Source organism: Erinaceus europaeus, chromosome X (assembly GCF_950295315.1).
Source record: "Erinaceus europaeus chromosome X, mEriEur2.1, whole genome shotgun sequence".
NCBI classification, from domain to species: domain Eukaryota; kingdom Metazoa; phylum Chordata; class Mammalia; order Eulipotyphla; family Erinaceidae; genus Erinaceus; species Erinaceus europaeus.
Genome location: NC_080185.1, coordinates 104,468,717 through 104,486,501, shown reverse-complemented (window position 1 = coordinate 104,486,501; position 17,785 = coordinate 104,468,717). Strand labels below are relative to the sequence as shown.

The 17,785-nt window shown below is 39.9% G+C and overlaps 1 protein-coding gene across 7 annotated transcripts in view; it reads right to left on the bottom strand.

Moving 5' to 3' along the window:
* DMD (dystrophin) overlaps window positions 1-17,785 on the bottom strand; it is a 2,449,111-nt gene that overhangs the window by 1,234,984 nt on the left and 1,196,342 nt on the right. For all 7 annotated transcript variants that reach the window (XM_060182733.1, XM_060182732.1, XM_060182735.1 and 4 more), the window contains one exon: window positions 12,766-12,913. In XM_060182733.1, coding sequence (XP_060038716.1) covers window positions 12,766-12,913 — 148 coding nt within the window. The remainder of the gene's footprint in view (window positions 1-12,765; window positions 12,914-17,785) is intronic.

The following is a 17,785-nucleotide window of genomic DNA, read 5'->3' as shown; positions in this document are numbered from 1 at the left end:
AGGACAGACTAAAAAAATGTGTTACCTAAAAATAGCAGTAAAATGGGATTTTTAAAATCAATCCATGTACTAGAATTTAGAGTACAATATAAGTCTGTACTGTTTGTTGGAATGCTCAGATTTGGAGAACTATGCTAGTAGTAAATTTATACAGTTTCACAGCCTGCAGACATTTTAACGTATGAGCAGCAATAAGAACAAATTACCAAAAAACTTTTAATAGGGCATAATAAATAAAGATTGCATGGTGACGCAAAAGTGGGTACAAGAGGACAAAATTATTAATCTCCTATAATGATCCAACAACACTTACCCTATGAGGGAAACATTGGTTTTCTGGAATATATGACCACAGTTGATCCTAATTGTTTCTCGCTTGTCAAAGAAAAGTTGCACATTAATCTCTAAGTCTTGTAAACCATTCACGACATGCAAATGGCCATGTTCTCCAAGTTGCCCAAGGGGATTCAAACTTCCTGACAAAAGCAAACAGGCTAGAAGGACTGCTGCTCCCATGACACATGTTTACATAAAATTCTTTATTGACAGACAGAAGAAACTGCTTTTTCCAATAACGAGAACCCTTCTAAGGAGATGAAGAAGATCCCAGGATTGAAAGTTTTGAACAGGAGGGTTCCCACATGGGGAGCAGTTTATTGGCTTTAACTGGGCATCCTTCCTAGAATAAAAAAAAACAAAAAAACTCCAACATCCTCAGTTACCACAGACTCAAATTCTTAAAGTATATGGTTGCTCAGCTGAGTACCACTTAGACAGTATGACAAAGAGTCTGGCAGGATCATCTCTAGACTTGTCTAGAGTAAAAGGCTTAGTTAACTGTTCACTAAAAGGGGGGCTAGGCGGTGGCACAGTGGGTTAAGTGCACGTGGTGCAAAGAGCAAGGACCAGTGGAAGGATCCCAGTTCAGCTGCCGGCTCCCCACCTGCAGGGGGATTGCTTCACAGGCAGTGAAGCAGGTCTGCAGGTGTCTATCTTTCCCATTCTCTGTCTTCCCCTCCTCTCTCCATTTCTCTCTATCCTATCTAACAATAAGGACATCAACAACAACTACAACAATAATAACTACAACAATAATAATAATAAAACAAGGGCAACAAAAGGGAAAACAAATACATATTAAAAATTTTTTTAAAAATTGTTCATTAATACTTCTCTGGAACTCAAGGACTGTGGATTCTATCTGTAAAGAGAATAGTTGCCATGAACTCATCAAAAACAGTAAGTCCTATCTCCCCAGACAATAACTTGCAGACACTTGCATACCAGATGTCAGGCTCAGGCAAAAACTAATAAAGTCATGGGCCCTTTGGAATATACCTAAAATAGACCTACTACCTATTTCCAAAACAGAGACCCCAAATCTTCATCTGTATTATTCCAACCTTTACGTTCACCATAGTCAACAATTCCTTTGGCTTTTATATGTTAACTCTTTTTTCAGCCACCAGTTTCCAGATGCTATCTTGATACCAATTGGATTTCCCTAGGCAGAGGACCTCACCAATGTATCCTGGAGCTCCGCTTCCTCAGAGCCCTATCCCACTAGGTAAAGAGAGAGACAGGCTGGGAGTATGGGTCGACCTGACAATGCCCATGTTCAGAGAGCAGGGAAGGAATTACAGAAGCCAGACCTTCCACTTCTGCCCCCCATAATGACCTTGGGGATATACTCCCTGAGGGATAAAGAATAGGGAAGCTATCAGGGGAGGGGGTGGGATACAGAGCTCCGGTGATGGGAACTGTGTGGAGTTGTACTCCTCTTATCCTATAGTTTTGTCAGTGTTTCCTTTTTATAAATAAATATTTTAAAAGTGTGGAGGGTGCAACTCAATGTAAGAAAGGCTGTTGTGGATATTAGACAGGATACATTTGGATAAAAAGGTTGGGCATCTTTTGCCAAAGAAACAGCATGGTGAAAATACATTTTCCGTTTATTCAAATATTAATTAAAATAAAAGGTTCGTGGGTCCAGCGCTAGAGCAGCGGGTTAAGCACATATGGCACAAAGCGCAAGGACTGGCGTAAGTATCCCAGTTCAAGCCCTGGGCTCCCCACCTGCAGGGGAGTCACTTCAAAAGCAGTGAAGCAGGTCTTCAGGCATCTATCTTTCTCTCTTCCTCTCTGTCTTCCTCTCCTCTCTCCATTTCTCCGTCCTATCCAACAACAACATCAATAACAATGACAATAATGACTACAATAATAAAACAACAAGGACAACAAAAGGGAATAAATAAATTCTGATGTGCTACAGCCTGACTACCCCGGGAATAAATAAATATTTAAAAAATTAAAGCTGCATCTTAAATATATGAAAAGATTTTTCTATGTACTAATGATATGTAATGGTGGTCATATAAAACACACCCCTTTAAGGTTTCAATTATAGTAATATATAAAGATAGCCAACATTCATATAATAAAGTACACTCCTAGCAATTGACAGGATTATGAGGAAAGAAAGGAAGAGAAGTTAAGTTTAAGTATGTTCTCTTTAAGACAGGCATTACAAAAATGTGGGAAAATAAAACATTAGAGCATGGACATATACAAATAAAGACAAATTTACAAAAATAGAGAGCCTGAGAGTTTGGCATATAAGTGCTTAAGAGCTGAGGAGAAGACAAAACTTCAAACAAAGGGAAAAGCAAGTTTTATAGGAAGAGAAAGCTTTTCAAATACAGGAAGAAAGAATGTGAGAAAAAGTAGCAAAGAGAGAACTGTGACTACTTCATGTGCTTTGTAAAGTACTGAAGCTCAGGAAAATAAGTAGACAAGAAAGGCATAAACTAGTATAGCCATGGGCCCTTTGGAATATAACTAAAATAGGCCTACTCGCTATCTACAAAACAGAGACCTCCCAGCTTTTCATCTGAACTATTCCAGCCTTTAGGTTCATGATTATCAACAATTTGTTTGGCTTTATATGTTAACTCTTTTTTCAGCCACCAGGTTCCAGATGCGAGCATGATGCCAACCAGACTTCCTTGGGCAGAGGACTCCACAAATGTGTCCTGGAGCTCCACTTCCCCAGAACAATGCCCCACTAGGGAAAGAGAGAGGCAGGCTGGGAGTATGGATCAACCTGTCAACGCCCATGTTCAGAGACTGGGGAAGCAATTACAGAAGCCAGACCATCCACCTTCTGCACCCCATAATGACCTTGGGTCCATACTCCCAGAGGGATAAAGAATAGGAAAGCTATCAGGGGAGAGGACGGGATACAGTTCTGGTGGTGAGAATTGTGTGGAGTAGTATCCCTCTTATCCTGTGGTTTTTGCCAGTGTTTCTGTTTTATAAATAAAAATTAAAGAAGAAAAGATTCCTAAACAGACATGATGGGCCTAGACCTCGAACAAATCCCTCTCTCCATTGCTACCAGTCATTTCTATCAGGAACAACACAATAGATCCCTTTGTAGGCACCGATAGGACCTTGCTGTCCACTTGGATCAACAATGGTAGAGAATGTTCCATCCTCTGAAGGGAGACTGGACAACATACTCTATGCTACACCTGAGGAAGATGGGTGTATTGGGGCAGCTTGGAACGTTCCTATTCATGACCACAGAATGTGAGCTCAGATCTATAGGGATACATAGGTTCCTAAGCTGAATATGGTCCCAGATCAGATCAAATCAATGGGGTTTACAATCAACAATATTTATACACCTTCCCCATATCTGGGAGCTACTCTCCTCCCTGATCCATCTTTCTGGTCCTTCTGCCAGCCATGACATCATCTCCCCAAACAATAATTTGGATCCACCTGCATATCAGATTTCAGACTCAGGCAAACACACACACACACACACACACACACACACACACACACACACACACACACACACACACACACACACACTAGCATACCCACAGACCCTTTGGAATATAACTAAAATATGCCTACTAGCTATCTACAAAATGGAGACACCCCCAACTCTTCTTCTGCACTATTCCAGTCTTTAGGTCCATGTTGGTCAACAATTTGTTCGGCTTTGTATGTTAACCCTCTTTTCAACCTCCAGGTTCCAGATGTTAGTATCATTAGCATGATACCAGCCAGACTTCCCTGGACAGAGAACCCCACCAATATGTCCTGGAGCTCTGCTTCCCCAGAGCCCCACTCCACTTAGGGAAAGAGAGAGGCAGGCTGGGAGTATGAGTCGACCAGTCAACTCCCATGTTCAGCAGGAAAGCAATTACAGAAGCCAGACCTTCCACCTTCTGCAGCCTACAATGACCTTGGGTCCATACTTCCAGAGGGATAAAGAATAGGAAAGCTATCAGGGGAGGGGATGGGATACGGAGCTCTGGTGGAGGGAATTGTGTGGAGTTGTACCCCTCTTATCCTATGGTTTTGTCAATGCTTCCTCCTTATAAATAAAAAATTTAAAAAAAAAGAAAGAAAATAAAGGAAGGCACTGAAAGATTGCAGTACTCATGAGTGGAATGAAACACTACCTTCTTTTACACATTGCTTCTCCACTCATAGGAACAGTCTGTTATTTCCAATTTGGAATTTTGATCACATTTTTAGTATTTCACTGATAATTCCTAACTCTAAGAATTGAGACCCCTTTAGAGATAACATTTGTTCCACGTGGTTATCACAGTAAGTTATTGTTTCCTATTTCCTTTTTTTTTTTCAAATAAAGCATGGTAGCCTTCATTTTCTTAAACATGCTTGCTGGAAAAGAGGACTTTGAGAAAAGGACACTGAAAATATTCAATTATTCAAGCATACTCTTATTTTACAAAAGACACATTTGATGGGTAACAATTTAGAATCCCTTTCTGAATTTTCCCACCATTCCAAACTCACAATAAATCTGTTATTTACTATTGGAGAAAAAAATGTATAGGAGCCAAGAAGTTGTAGAGGAGTTTCTAAGCAGCAATAAAAGGCTAACAATATTTATGTAAGAATGAAGTGCCCAACTGTTTAACTGTATTGAGACTGAATTCTCATATCACTGCCAGCTAATAACATTGAAAAACTCACTTTGATATGTATTCCCATACTTACACGCAGTCGTAACCATAACCCAAAAGCAAGTAACTAGAGAAAAATTCATTTTGCAGTGAATTTTCATGCTGATTCCCTTATGCTAGCAATCACCCCCTACTTGTAGACACCAGGAGAGTTTTGTGGCCACCAGATGAAATCTTATGAAATGTTATTACTTCTGGGGAACTGTAAAGGGTCCACAACCATATGAGTTATTCTTAACATTGGGGTCCCAACGAAGGGCAACAGATGGCCATGATTTTGACTCAGGCGATTTTTTTGCCCATCAAAATTCCTATCAGCATTTGAGTCCCAGCAGTGTGGCTGTTAAGAAGCTATCAAAGTCTCCAGACAGCTGGTCGAGGCGGTGCTGTAAAAAGTGCCTATACAGAAAGCAGACTAGGATTCAATTTGGTCTTTTATGCCATATGCCTTTTTCTGGATAGCCTTTGATTTCATTGCTATTAATTCAGAGTCAGTTATCTCCTATGGAATCCTTACAGAGAGTAGATAACCAATTGGGCATGTACATGCATCCAGATAAAACACACAATGCCACTGGCTGTGGAAGGTAACAGTGGTGACATGTGCATCCCCTCTAACAGACTTCATTTCTTGACAGATAATGGATTTTCAAAGAGTTTGGGGAGCTGCAAGCTCCAAAAGCAGGCTGAGGAGAATCTGGAACCTTGGGGACTTTTCAGTTAAAAGAAGAGAAGTTCTTCTATCATGGGTTCCTTTATCTCATCGTTCTGGGCATGACTTAACACAATTTCAGTGTGATATTGTGAATTGAACCATATAAGGATTGGATCCTTTGGAAAATGCTTTATAAGTTCCCTGACACAAATACTCCAAATCAGGCTAAACGAAATGCAGATAAGCTAACTTTGGCCACTTTTTAGGATTTCCTTCCAAGGGAGTCAGGCGGTAGCTCAGCGGGCTAAGAGCAGGTGTCGCAAAGTACAAGGACTGGCTCCCCACCTGCAGGGGAGTCGCTTCAGAAGTAGTGAAGCAGGTATGCAGGTGTCTATCTTTCTCTCCCTCTTTCTGTCTTCCCCTCCTCTCTCCATTTCTCTCTTTCCTATCCAACAACGACAACAACAATAGTAACTACAACAATATAATAATAAAAAAGAAACAACAAGGCGACATAAGGGAATAAATAAATAAATAATTTTTTAAAAGAATTACCTTCCAGGGGCCTGACTGTAGTGAACACCATAGAACAGACATCTTCGAGTGTTTAATAACCCAGGTTCAAGGGCCAGGTCCACATTTGCAGCAGGGGAAGCTTCCAGAACTGCAAAAACGGTGCTGCAGGTATCTCTATTTCTCTCTCCATCTCTATCTCCGCCTCCTCTCTGGACTTATCTTAGTTTCTATTCAATAAATAAATAAATAAATAAATAAGAATATAAGATAATCCCCTTCCGGTGTCTTCTCTTTCCCACACTCCAGGTCACCAAAGCCCTTTTCTTTCTAGAATTTTCCCCCATCTAAGCAGTCAAAATTAGATGATCAAACTACAATTACACAACTTATATCTGCTTGTCAAGGAAACATTATAACTTCAGGAAAGGAATAGTGCATCTTGCTCACTAAAAACATGTTGGAACGAAAAACTTTGGACATATAGTGATGTGCATGAGGATTTCAACATGATATGCTGATTTATCTATCCTCAATCACAATCAAGATTCATCAATGTGATCCAGGAGATGGCACAGTAAATCAAGCATTGGACTCTCAAGCATGATGTCCCAAGTTCAAGCCCTGGCAGCACATATACCAGAGTGGCGTCTGGTTCTTTCTCTCTCTCCCCCTACCTAACTCATTAATCAATAAATAAAATTTTTATTAAAAATTCATTAGTATTCAGAAAGTTCTCTTGGATAATGCGCCTGCTCTGTCCTTCAATGTTATGGTACATTCCAACTAGATATTTGATGACTTCAGACTTAATGTATACTTAATGCGTACCTGAAGGAAGTGAGACCCAGTAAGCTACGCTTTGTTCCTCAAGCAATGGATGGGGTTAAAGAGCAAAAGCTCTCAGGAAGCCAAAGCTCCTGGGTTAACCCTTAACCCCTAATAGGGGAGACAAGAAGAGCTCACTGAAGCACAATAGACACAGAGATGCCGAGATGAGGTCTCGAATGTATAAGACGTAATTACCACCCCGCAAATCCTAAAGAAGTTTACTCATGGTAGCATTATTTTTCTTGCATCCCACCTGAATCAACTCCTCTGTATCCTGGAATTCTTGATTTATTATAAAACTTTCTATAAAAAGGGTTCTGGCTCTTAAAGGGGTGTTCCACTGTCACCCTCCTTTAGGGGGACACATTTGATAGAGACACCTTCAGGGTCTCAGACGCATAACTTCTGTCTCTCTGAGTAATCTTCGGGCTTCTTGTATTACCCTGTCCTATGGGCAGACAACAAGACACTTCAACATCCAAGCTAGAACTGGTCCCTACAGCACTGGAGGAAGCTTTGGTGTTGTGGTTCTGTTTCCCTTTCTCGTCTGTCTCTGTCATTCACTTTCTATCTGAAAACATTCTACTTGAGCAGTGAAAGACAAAAAAAAAAAAAAAAGTTTAACAATTGATTCCTTTACAATAACATATATTTCACACCCAATAAACCAAAGGGAAATAAACCAAAGGGTGGAAAAAAGTGGTCCAGGAAGTGGCGTAGTGGATAAGGCACTGGACTCTCAAGCATGAAGTCCCGAGTTCAATCCCAGGCAGCACATGTACCGGAGTAATGTCTGGTTCTTTCTCTTTCCTCCTATCTTTCTTATTAATAAATAGATAAAATCTTTAAAATAATAAAAAGAAAAAAACAGCATATCATTAAGATAGTAAAGTTGTCAAAAATAGCAGCTATTTCATTTCAAAACAAACACCAAATTATTGCTGTTCAACTCCCTATGTTAGCTGAACATTTCTTGATTTACAGCCTAAAAAATTCACCTTAGCTAGCCCCTGAAAACATTCATTAGAAAGTCCCTTTAAGTTTTAGTATAGTACACAAAGCAACATCAGCCCAGGAACTCAGCAGGCACCACTTACATTCCTAGCAAGGTTAGTTAGCTCTTTAAATATTCAATGCAACGGAAACTTTCATCCTGTCCACCATCAGCCTCAAAATCCTCAACACCACTTAAGTAGGTGGAAATATTTTAAAACTCGCTTCTACTTCCGAAGGCCATGCAGAGCTCAATGTAAGGACATGTTATAATTTCCACACTTTTGTGTTTCCACTCAAGGTACTTGTTGGTACTCCAGCTCCACTCTGTCATCATAGGAATTAATATTATTTTCACAACTTTCCTTCAGCGTGCCCGGCTTTCCCACTGAAACACCTATTAACAGTTCTTTGTGTTAGTTCTCAAATGAGTGGGCAAAAGTGTCAGCTGAGGAGGATGTGTTTGGCTGAGTAAAATATTCCTTCAATTCCTAACCCAAGAGTGATACTTTGAGGAAATTCCTGAAAATAAAGTTCAGTGAAATCACAAAGTTGCTCAATATGCACCTTGGTTTTTGGGAATAGTCATCTATAAGTAAAAGAAAATATACAGACACGGATTAATCACTTATAAAGAATGATTGGTTATATGATATTACATCTAATGAGTTGTTATTTTGCTTAAAACGCTATCTCGTTCAAGCCCCCAGCTCCCCACCTGCAGGGGAGTCGCTTCACAGGCGGTGGAGCAGGTCTGCTGGTATCTATCTGTCTCTCTTCCTCTCTATCTCCCCCTTCTCTCTCAATTTATCTCTGTCTCTACCCAATAACAAATAAGTAAAGTTAAAAAAAATTTAAAAATGCTATCTCATTTCCAGTCCTATATAAGAGAAAAATAGATCACTGACATGAAGAGACTAAATCTACTCTCCTAAAATGTAGTAGCTATTAAGCTACAATAGCTGGATTTAATCCACAATTTATGGATGTAGTGTCCAAATTCTTAGTCTCCTACACTTCTATTATACCTTGGATGGAGCTTGAGGTAATTATGTAAAGTGAGATACTCCAAAGAAATAAAGAATGAATAACAGATGATCTCACTCATAGGCAGGACTTATGAAGCAAGGACAGAAACGGAAAACACAAAATGAAACTTCCAGTGAGTTTTTGTGTATTGCATAAAACAAAAGAACCAAAGGAAAGGAGGACAGGGAATGGCCTGGGGGAGTTCTGGGTTCCTGATGCATGGGGCTGGAAAAGCTGTGTTCTACCCAGCCCACATCTATGAGGAAGCTACCCAAGATTGGGGGAATCTAGACACAAGGACTGAAGTATAAAGTCACAAGAGTTCCATAAGGGGAACAGCGCTCTGGCTGCCAGTCATAGTTAAAACCTAATCCTCTGGAAGACACTGACAAACCCTCAGAAGAGATTTTCCCCAAATCAATCAACCGTTAACATAAGTACTTCAGGTTCAAATTCAGAAAGAAGGAGAAGATGCCTATGTGAACCAAAATGGTTTACAAGAAAAAAAAAAACTGATTTCAGGGATATTTATGAATGTATTTGATTGTTCACACATGCATACACATGGAAACACACACACACACACACACACACACACATACACACAAAATCAAACCTGAGGTTCACAATGACCATCAAGCAAATGCTGCCCAGTGCTCTCTGGTTGAGGAAGATGGGCAGTGTGGTAGTGGGTGAATTGTGCTAATACACATTCTGAAAAGGTTTGTGAAACCAAACTCCTAAATACCTCATGATACTGCAGCATTTTTTATAGTAGCCAAGGGTTGGAAATAACCGAATTCTCATCAGCAGATAGTCAGGTAAAGACATGTATAAGCTCTGTTATAAAACAAGATGAGTTTCGCCATTGGTCCCAATATGGTTTGGGGGTCGAGGCTGTTATGGAAGTTAATTTATTCAGTAAGTCAGATGGAGAAAGCTAACATTGCATAATTTCATTGATCTGTGGTACAAAGAGAAACCAAACAAAATAATTGAGAGAATAAAGTAAACAAAGGGGAGCCACTTTATGGTGAAGGATAAAACTTCGAGTGCTGAAGGTAATGTAATAGATATAGCTGTGTATTTTTAATGATGCATACACGTATATAATAGTTCAACGTTACTGAGACAAGGCGATTTGGAAAGATAAATGATAGTAGTAGCACTAGAACTTAACAATCGTCCAAAGAAGGAAAATAAAACACATGATGAAGAGCAGAATCAATTAATGTTAACCCACCACGAGACAAGTGATAAATAAGCAAAAACACTAAAATGGCAATTATGAATGTGTTATCAATATTAAACACAGAATAACCTGCACATAGAGCAGAGACTTGAATGATGCATACAGATATATAGCTGTGGACATGTAACATCAAACTGCAATCACATAAACAAAAAAATGCCTGGGGTTAATAACATATTCTAGATTGAATTAACCAAAGAACAGATATTGAATAATATGAATCAATTTGAATTGTGAAAAATGAAAGAGACCGAAAACCAGAAAAGTAAACTTTCAAAAATTCTGAGTCCTTGACACCTGGGGAGGGGTTTAGCTTAACATCTTCACATTTCTAGATATGCTGAAAAGTATAAACCCCCAGATCTAAGAAGGTTCGCAGAACTAAAAATCAAAATTCCCTATGAAAACTACATCACGGAACAAACATCAGAAAGCAATATTGAGTCCCTCCATAGCATATCCTAATATGTCTTGTTTATGCTAAGCACCCCCTCAGAGTGAATTTCCAAGGAATCCACCCTAAAAGACGTACCCACCTCTATTAAAACAACTGTATCAAAACAACATGTACAAAATATTTATTTTTTATAGAGCAGACTGCATGTGCACGTACACTTATGGAATGCTTAATTTTGTCATAAAATGTGTGAATAATTTTAGTAGTAAACACAAATTAAAATATGTAACTCTACCATGTATCCAATATTATTAGAAATGGAAGGTTTATAATTCTAAGAACAACACTATAATTGTGACACTATAATTCTGTCATTTTCTCTTTTTTCTATTTATTTGCTGAAAATATATATTTATATATATATATATATTATATTTGAGAATGAGTAAATGCAAAGTTGAGCAAGGTATTGTGTTGCTTTTATTTATTGTCACCAGCATTATCTCTGTGGCTCACTGCTTGCATGCCTAATCCACTGCTCCTGGAGGCCCATCTGTTTTCTCTCTCTCTCTCCCTCTCTGTCTCTCTCTCTCTCTGTCTCTCACTTTCTTCTTCTTCTTTTTTTTTTTTTGATAGCAGAGAGGGAAATTGAGAGGGGAGAGGGAGATAGAGAGAAAGAGAGAGACCTGCAATATTACTTTACCACTCCTTAAGCTCCCCCTCTGCAGGTGGGTTGTGGAAGCTCTAGCCCAGATCTTTGAGCATTGGAACTTGTGTGCTTAACCAGGCACACCACTGCCTAGCCCCCCTGTATTTGTTTTTTATGAACCTATGAGTTCCTAGTACCTGAATAATTCACCTTTTATTTTGTTCATCCATATTAATCAGCACTTTTTAAATGAAAATTTAATTTAAAAGCTATCAAATTCAAAGCTTATAATTGAAAACATTTATATAGTTGGTAATTTAAAAAAAGTCAAAGACAACTTAAGAATGGATATGATAAGGCTAGCAACTCTTAGACCTCAACTTTGCATCTTATAGCCTCCACAATCAATTTATCTTCATCTGATTGCTCACAAGATGCAACTAGTTAAAATTAAAGTATACACTTCTTGCCGTCCATATGTCTCATTCCATTAACATAAACCATAAAAAAGTCAATAAGTACCAGCAACTAACTCTACATTGTTTTGGCCTCTAGACTATCTCAGGAGGCATTTTGTCAATAGAATGTATAGATATATTGCTACATTACCACAAACTGTCTTTAGGGAAACAGAGCTGTAATTTCATTGTGATAGCTATTTTTAGGAACTGCATTACTGCTAAATATACCACAAGTAGTCCTTCTGGACAGGTACCAATGTAAGTACAACACATACACACACACACACACACACACACACACACACACACACATATCACAGCAAGGACTGCTATAGGATGTTTCTTTGCATCACAGATTGATACTTAGCAGCTCATCTGATCAACCAGGCTTATCGAAGATAACTCTCACACTGACACAAAAAGAGACCTTAGCATGCTCTGCCAACACTCTTACTTTGCTGGAGTACTAATGTGTATACTGATGACCAGAAAAGCCAGAAATCACAGATTCTTTTTTTTTTTTTTCCTCCTCCAGGGTTATTGCTGGGCTCAGTGCCTGCACCATGAATCCACCACTCCTGGAGGCCATTTTTCCCCCCTTTTGTTGCCCTTGTTGTAGCTTCGTTGTGGCTATTATTATTGCCCTTGTTGACGCAATTCGTTGTTGGATAGGACAGAGAGAAATGGAGAGAGGAGGGGAAGACAGAGAAGGGGAGAGAAAGATAGACACCTGCAGACCTGCTTCACCGCCTGTGAAGCGACTCCCCTGCAGGTGGGGAGCCGGGGGCTCGAACCGGAATCCTTACGCCGGTCCCTGCGCTTTGCGCCACATGCGCTTAACCCACTGCGCCACAGCCTGACCCCCGAAATCACAGATTCTTACCATCCTTCTCCACCTGAACTTCAGGTAAGCGTTTGGACTGCTACAGCAATCAAAAAGACTGCTAGAAAAGAAGAGATCTCAAAACCTTACCTTAAGATACCACTTGTGCTTGGCATGCTCCCAATTCTCAGGGATTTGTGTCTTTCTGAGGAACTGCTCTGCTTCAGTCAGCCATTGGTTAAATATCTTCATGTCGTAATGAAATCGCCGCCATTTTTCAACGGATCTATCAAATCTCCTTCAGGTGAAAAGATATGAATGAAGAATTACACAGGATATATAAAACAAAACAGAAGGGACATAGCATCGATTTTGACACTGATAAGGATACTACCCTGATTGTGTCTCACATATCAATCGCAAGGAACAGACATCAATCATGGTGCATAGAAATGACCATTTATAATAAAACAAGGATATAGCTTTTCCCAGTGAAATTAAACACATTTTGGTTGAAGTGGTGCTACACTACCACCGGCCCCCTAGGCAGGTAAATCTTATACTATAGTGGTGAACTGTCTTCTCAACCTAGTATTTCTTCTTATTGCATTTCAACCATAAATATTTTAAATATGTGTACTGAAGAAGTGTATTCACAAAGGTAATGCATCAGTATCTCATATAAGAACCATAACAGAGTATCATGTGGTCTTTTTCTAGTTACAGAAAAGACTGAGGCAGAACTAGTATAACTAAGAAACTTATGCTTATCCCAAGAGCGCTGCACATAAGAATTATTTAGTCTGTAAAAAGTTGGCCTGTGATGGAGCATCTGGTAGAGCACACACATTACAATGCACACAGACCCTGATTCAAGCCCTCAGTTCTCAGCGGCAGAGGGGAAGCTTCATGAGAGGTGAAGAAGTGGGGCAGATGTTTCTCTTTCTCTCTCCTCGATATCTTGCTCCTACCTCTTGATTGCCTTTTCTCTCTCTCCAACATAAACAGAACAATAAAACATTAATTCTAGAGCCTGATTCAACACATATTTAATGGGCATACTGGAAGTAAGATCCTGGCCTGGGTATTTTTTAAAGTACCCGGTGCTTCTTTTTAAAAAATTTTTATTTATTACAGCATAGAGACAGAGAAAAATTGAGATGGGGAGGGGGAGGAAGAGAGGGAGAGAGACACCTACAGCACTGTGTCACCATTTGTGAAGCTTTCCCCCTGCAGGCTTGAACCTGGGTCCTTGTGCACTGGAGAGAGAGAGAGGGAGGGAGACAGACAGAGAGAGACAGAGAGACAGAGAGAGCCTGTGTGTGATAAGGGTTGACTATTACTTCTACAACTAGTCTATTTATCTATATATCTCTCTATCTATGTCTATATATTTGCCTATTTTTTCTGTGGTCCAGTTTTCCTTCCTTCCTAAGTTACACCTACACTTATTACTACTTCTGAATGTCCTGCCTTTTTTCCTTTTCTCTCTCCTGTTCCCGATGGAGTTGGAGTTCAGAGCTCTCTGGTTATCTTTCTATAACCTTTCTATCCATCTGGGAGTATGAAACAAAATTCTTTTTTGGGGTGCAGAAGGTGGGAGATCTGGCTCCTGGAATTGCTTCTCTGCTGGACATGGACATTCTCCCTTGGAATTTCTTTATCTCTTGTTACACCTGGCCACTTAAAGAACACAGTATGATAGTTGCACCATATTTTTCAGATTGATAGTTGTACATATGTTTTCAGATATTTTTACTGTATTATCAACAAAAAGAATTAATTATGCATTTGGATACACCATACATTCTATCAGACTTCACATTTAACACTTTATCTTATTTCTGTTGTTCTTCATCTGTGTGTGTAACTGGTGTCATGAGCATGTGTAATTTCACTGCTGCAGGGCTGCCATTTCCAGTGGAGGTAGGAGAGACAGAGAGAGAGAGAGAGAGAAAGAGAGAGAGAGAGAGAGGAGATTGAGATTGGACTTCACCTGAGCTGAGAGAGAGGGGGAGGAAGAGGGAGAGAGGGAGAGAGGGAGAGAGGGAGAGAGAGAGAGATTGGACTTCACCTGAGCTGAAGCACTGGAACTATGGTGCTCCCACGTGGTGCTGGGGCTCAAACTTGGGTCACATACAACAGAAACCAAATACCTCACAGGGTGAGTTATCTTCTGGCCACAACCATACTGATCAAGTTATACATATGTAAAGTTATTAGAGATATGAATAAAATAAGCAAATGAACTACATAAAAAAGCTAAAGATAAAATTTCAGGGGCAGGGTGGTGGTGTACCTAGTTGAACGCAGGTTACAATGTGCAAGGACCCAGGTTCAAACCCCCAGTCTCCACCAGCTGGGGGGAAAGCTTCTCAGGTGGTAAAGCAGGGTTGCAGGGGTCTTTGTCTCTCTCTCTCTCTCTCTCTCTCTCTCTCTCGCTCCCTCCCCTCTTGATTTCTGGCTTTCTCTATCAAATGAATAAAGATAATTAAGATAAAGTTTCAGACTACAAGATCATGCTAGAGTTGCTGTGGTCTCTTGCAGAAAATCAAAGCGCTCTAACGCAGTGTGACAGGAAGGGACTGAAAGGTGATTGGGGACCCATTACCCCATGATGGCAGAAGATTGCAAATCAGTGGAAGTGCATGTGCTGATGCCTATCCTGGGTAAGTTATAACTGTAAAGGTGACAACAGCTGGAGCATAAATCATCGTTACCCTCAATAATGTGACTTATCAAAAGAAATAATGGCCACAAGAAGGAAAGTGGAGAGGGACAGGTACCTCTTAAAATGGGTGGATTTTATGGTGAAGGATGAAATTGGACCTCTACTGATAAATTTAGTGTAATATGGACACATGCTGACTTTTCAGTAATACAGGCCCAAAACATAGGTGGGGTTATAATTCAATTTTACTGAAAAAAAGGGAGCAAATAAAAATAAATAATAATTTCATTTCAAGAAAAGGTAAAATTGAGAGACAGGAAAACATTGGAAAAGTAGACGATATTTTGGTAGCATCAGAACGAAAGCTGTGACAAAGCTGAGTAATCTCTACATCTCGATTAAAAAAGAAGCGCTCTGTCTTTAATAATTTATGGCATCTGAAAGGGCGTTAAATATGACCGGCAAATCCACCAGCAAGAAACTGATATCAGGTGTATTTTGGATGTTTAATAAACATTTGGATTTTATTTAAATCTGGTGTTATGCAATACACAATAAATGACTTCAGAATACATTCTAAGAGTTAACTCTCTTAAAAAAAATTGTACCATAACAAGGAGAGAGTTAAGCTTGTGTAAAAAACTGATTTGTCTGAGGCCTCAGAGAGCCCAAGCTCAGTCCCCAGCACCACCATTAACCAGACCTGAGCAGTACTGTGGTCTCTCTCTCATTAAAATAAATAAATAAAATATTGATAAATAATAATTGGGGGGCTGGATGGTGGCACATTCTGTTGAGTGCACCTGTTACCATGCAAAGGGCTGGGTTCAGCTCCTGTTCCCCATGAGCAGGAGTGAAGCTACGCAAACAGTGAAGTAGGTCTGCAGGTGTCTCTCTCGCTATCTACACCTCTTCTCTCAATTTCTGCCTGTCTTATCTAATAAAAGAAAGAAGGAAAGCAAGAGAGATGGCCACAAGGAGCGGTGAATTAGTCATGCAGGTACCAAACCCCAGCAATAATCCTGGTGGCAAAAGAATCAATCTCCAGCCTCCCACTGAACAACACCTACCCCACACTTCTCTTGCTGGCCCCATAATCACAAAGCAAATAGCTTTATGCGAATCAGACCCCAAAGGACATACCGCCATGGACTATTCCACTTGTACAGGACTCATACCTGGCCCTAACATTGAGATGAGGCTCCTCCCCAATCACCTGGATGGCTCTCTTACCAACAGTGCCTACTACTAGGAGAAGTCTCTGGCTCCAGTTTAGGCTGCCAGCCAAGGCCTGTGGTCCTGGTTTGACCCTCCATCAGGTAAGCAGTGGCAATGGCCATCTGTTTCCAGGTTCCCCAAAGCCTCCTCTCCTCCCAACCCTTCTTATTCTTCACACATAATCTCCCCCCCTCCACCGCTTTCCTCTATAGAGGAAACCATAATGATCTGAACCAGTGACAGTAAGAGAAATGAACTAGTTCCAAGACGTAGCCTAGGCTCTCCTTATGTTGGGCCCACAGAAATTAGAAGAAAAGACTTGTCAGCCGGTCAAGTCAAGGCTCTCGCTGTCACCTAAAATCTCAAGACAAGGTGGCTTTCATGCTAGTTTCTTATGCCTCAAATGGCCACTCCATGCACAGGCAGAGACTGCCTCTGAATGCCTCATACTGTCAATGTCTACATATATATATATATATATATATATATATATATATATATATATATATATATATATATGCTCATGACAGCCATAATTGCTCAAATGTTGAAAACTGTAAAGTTGATTTAATTTTATGATTAAAATTAACCTTAAAATGAGTAACTCTCCTCAAACAAAATATTAAAGAGTAACTGTGTGTGCTTTACATGTAATGGCACTTAATGTGAGTAATAACATTTTAAATGTCATTTCAAGTAGCGTATAAAATTCAAAAATATACTTTTCAGTGTTTTAATAGGTGTTGTTAACAGCGAAGCCTAAATCTCCTCTTGAAGTCACGTGTAAAATTCTGGTTCTCATCATGCCGGATTATAAGCATAATTTCTACCCTGCCAGGGAAGTTTCCAAATGAACAGATATAAATTTGCCTAGCTTTATGACAGTCTGTTTATAACTGTAATCACTAATCAGACACTACATTCCCAAATCTCCAGTCACTCCATTTACTGGAGTGTGTGAGTGAGGAAACAGACAGAAACAACTTGTGCTCCATAGGACACTAAGATACAAGCATTCAGGGCTGGGGAAATAGCTCAGTTGGACAGTGTTGCTTTGGCATGTATCAGACCAAGGTTCCAGTCTACTCCCCTCTACACTGATGGGATCTTTGAGACAGTAGTCTGCCTCTACATTTCTATCTACGTAAAATAATGAGTAGTGATAAAAGAGCATTCAAGGGGTCCTGCAGTGGCACACCCAATCAAGCATATACCTCACCACTTGGAGTAACCTGCAGGGGGAAGCTTCAGAAACAGTGAAACAGTAGTGCAGATCTCTCT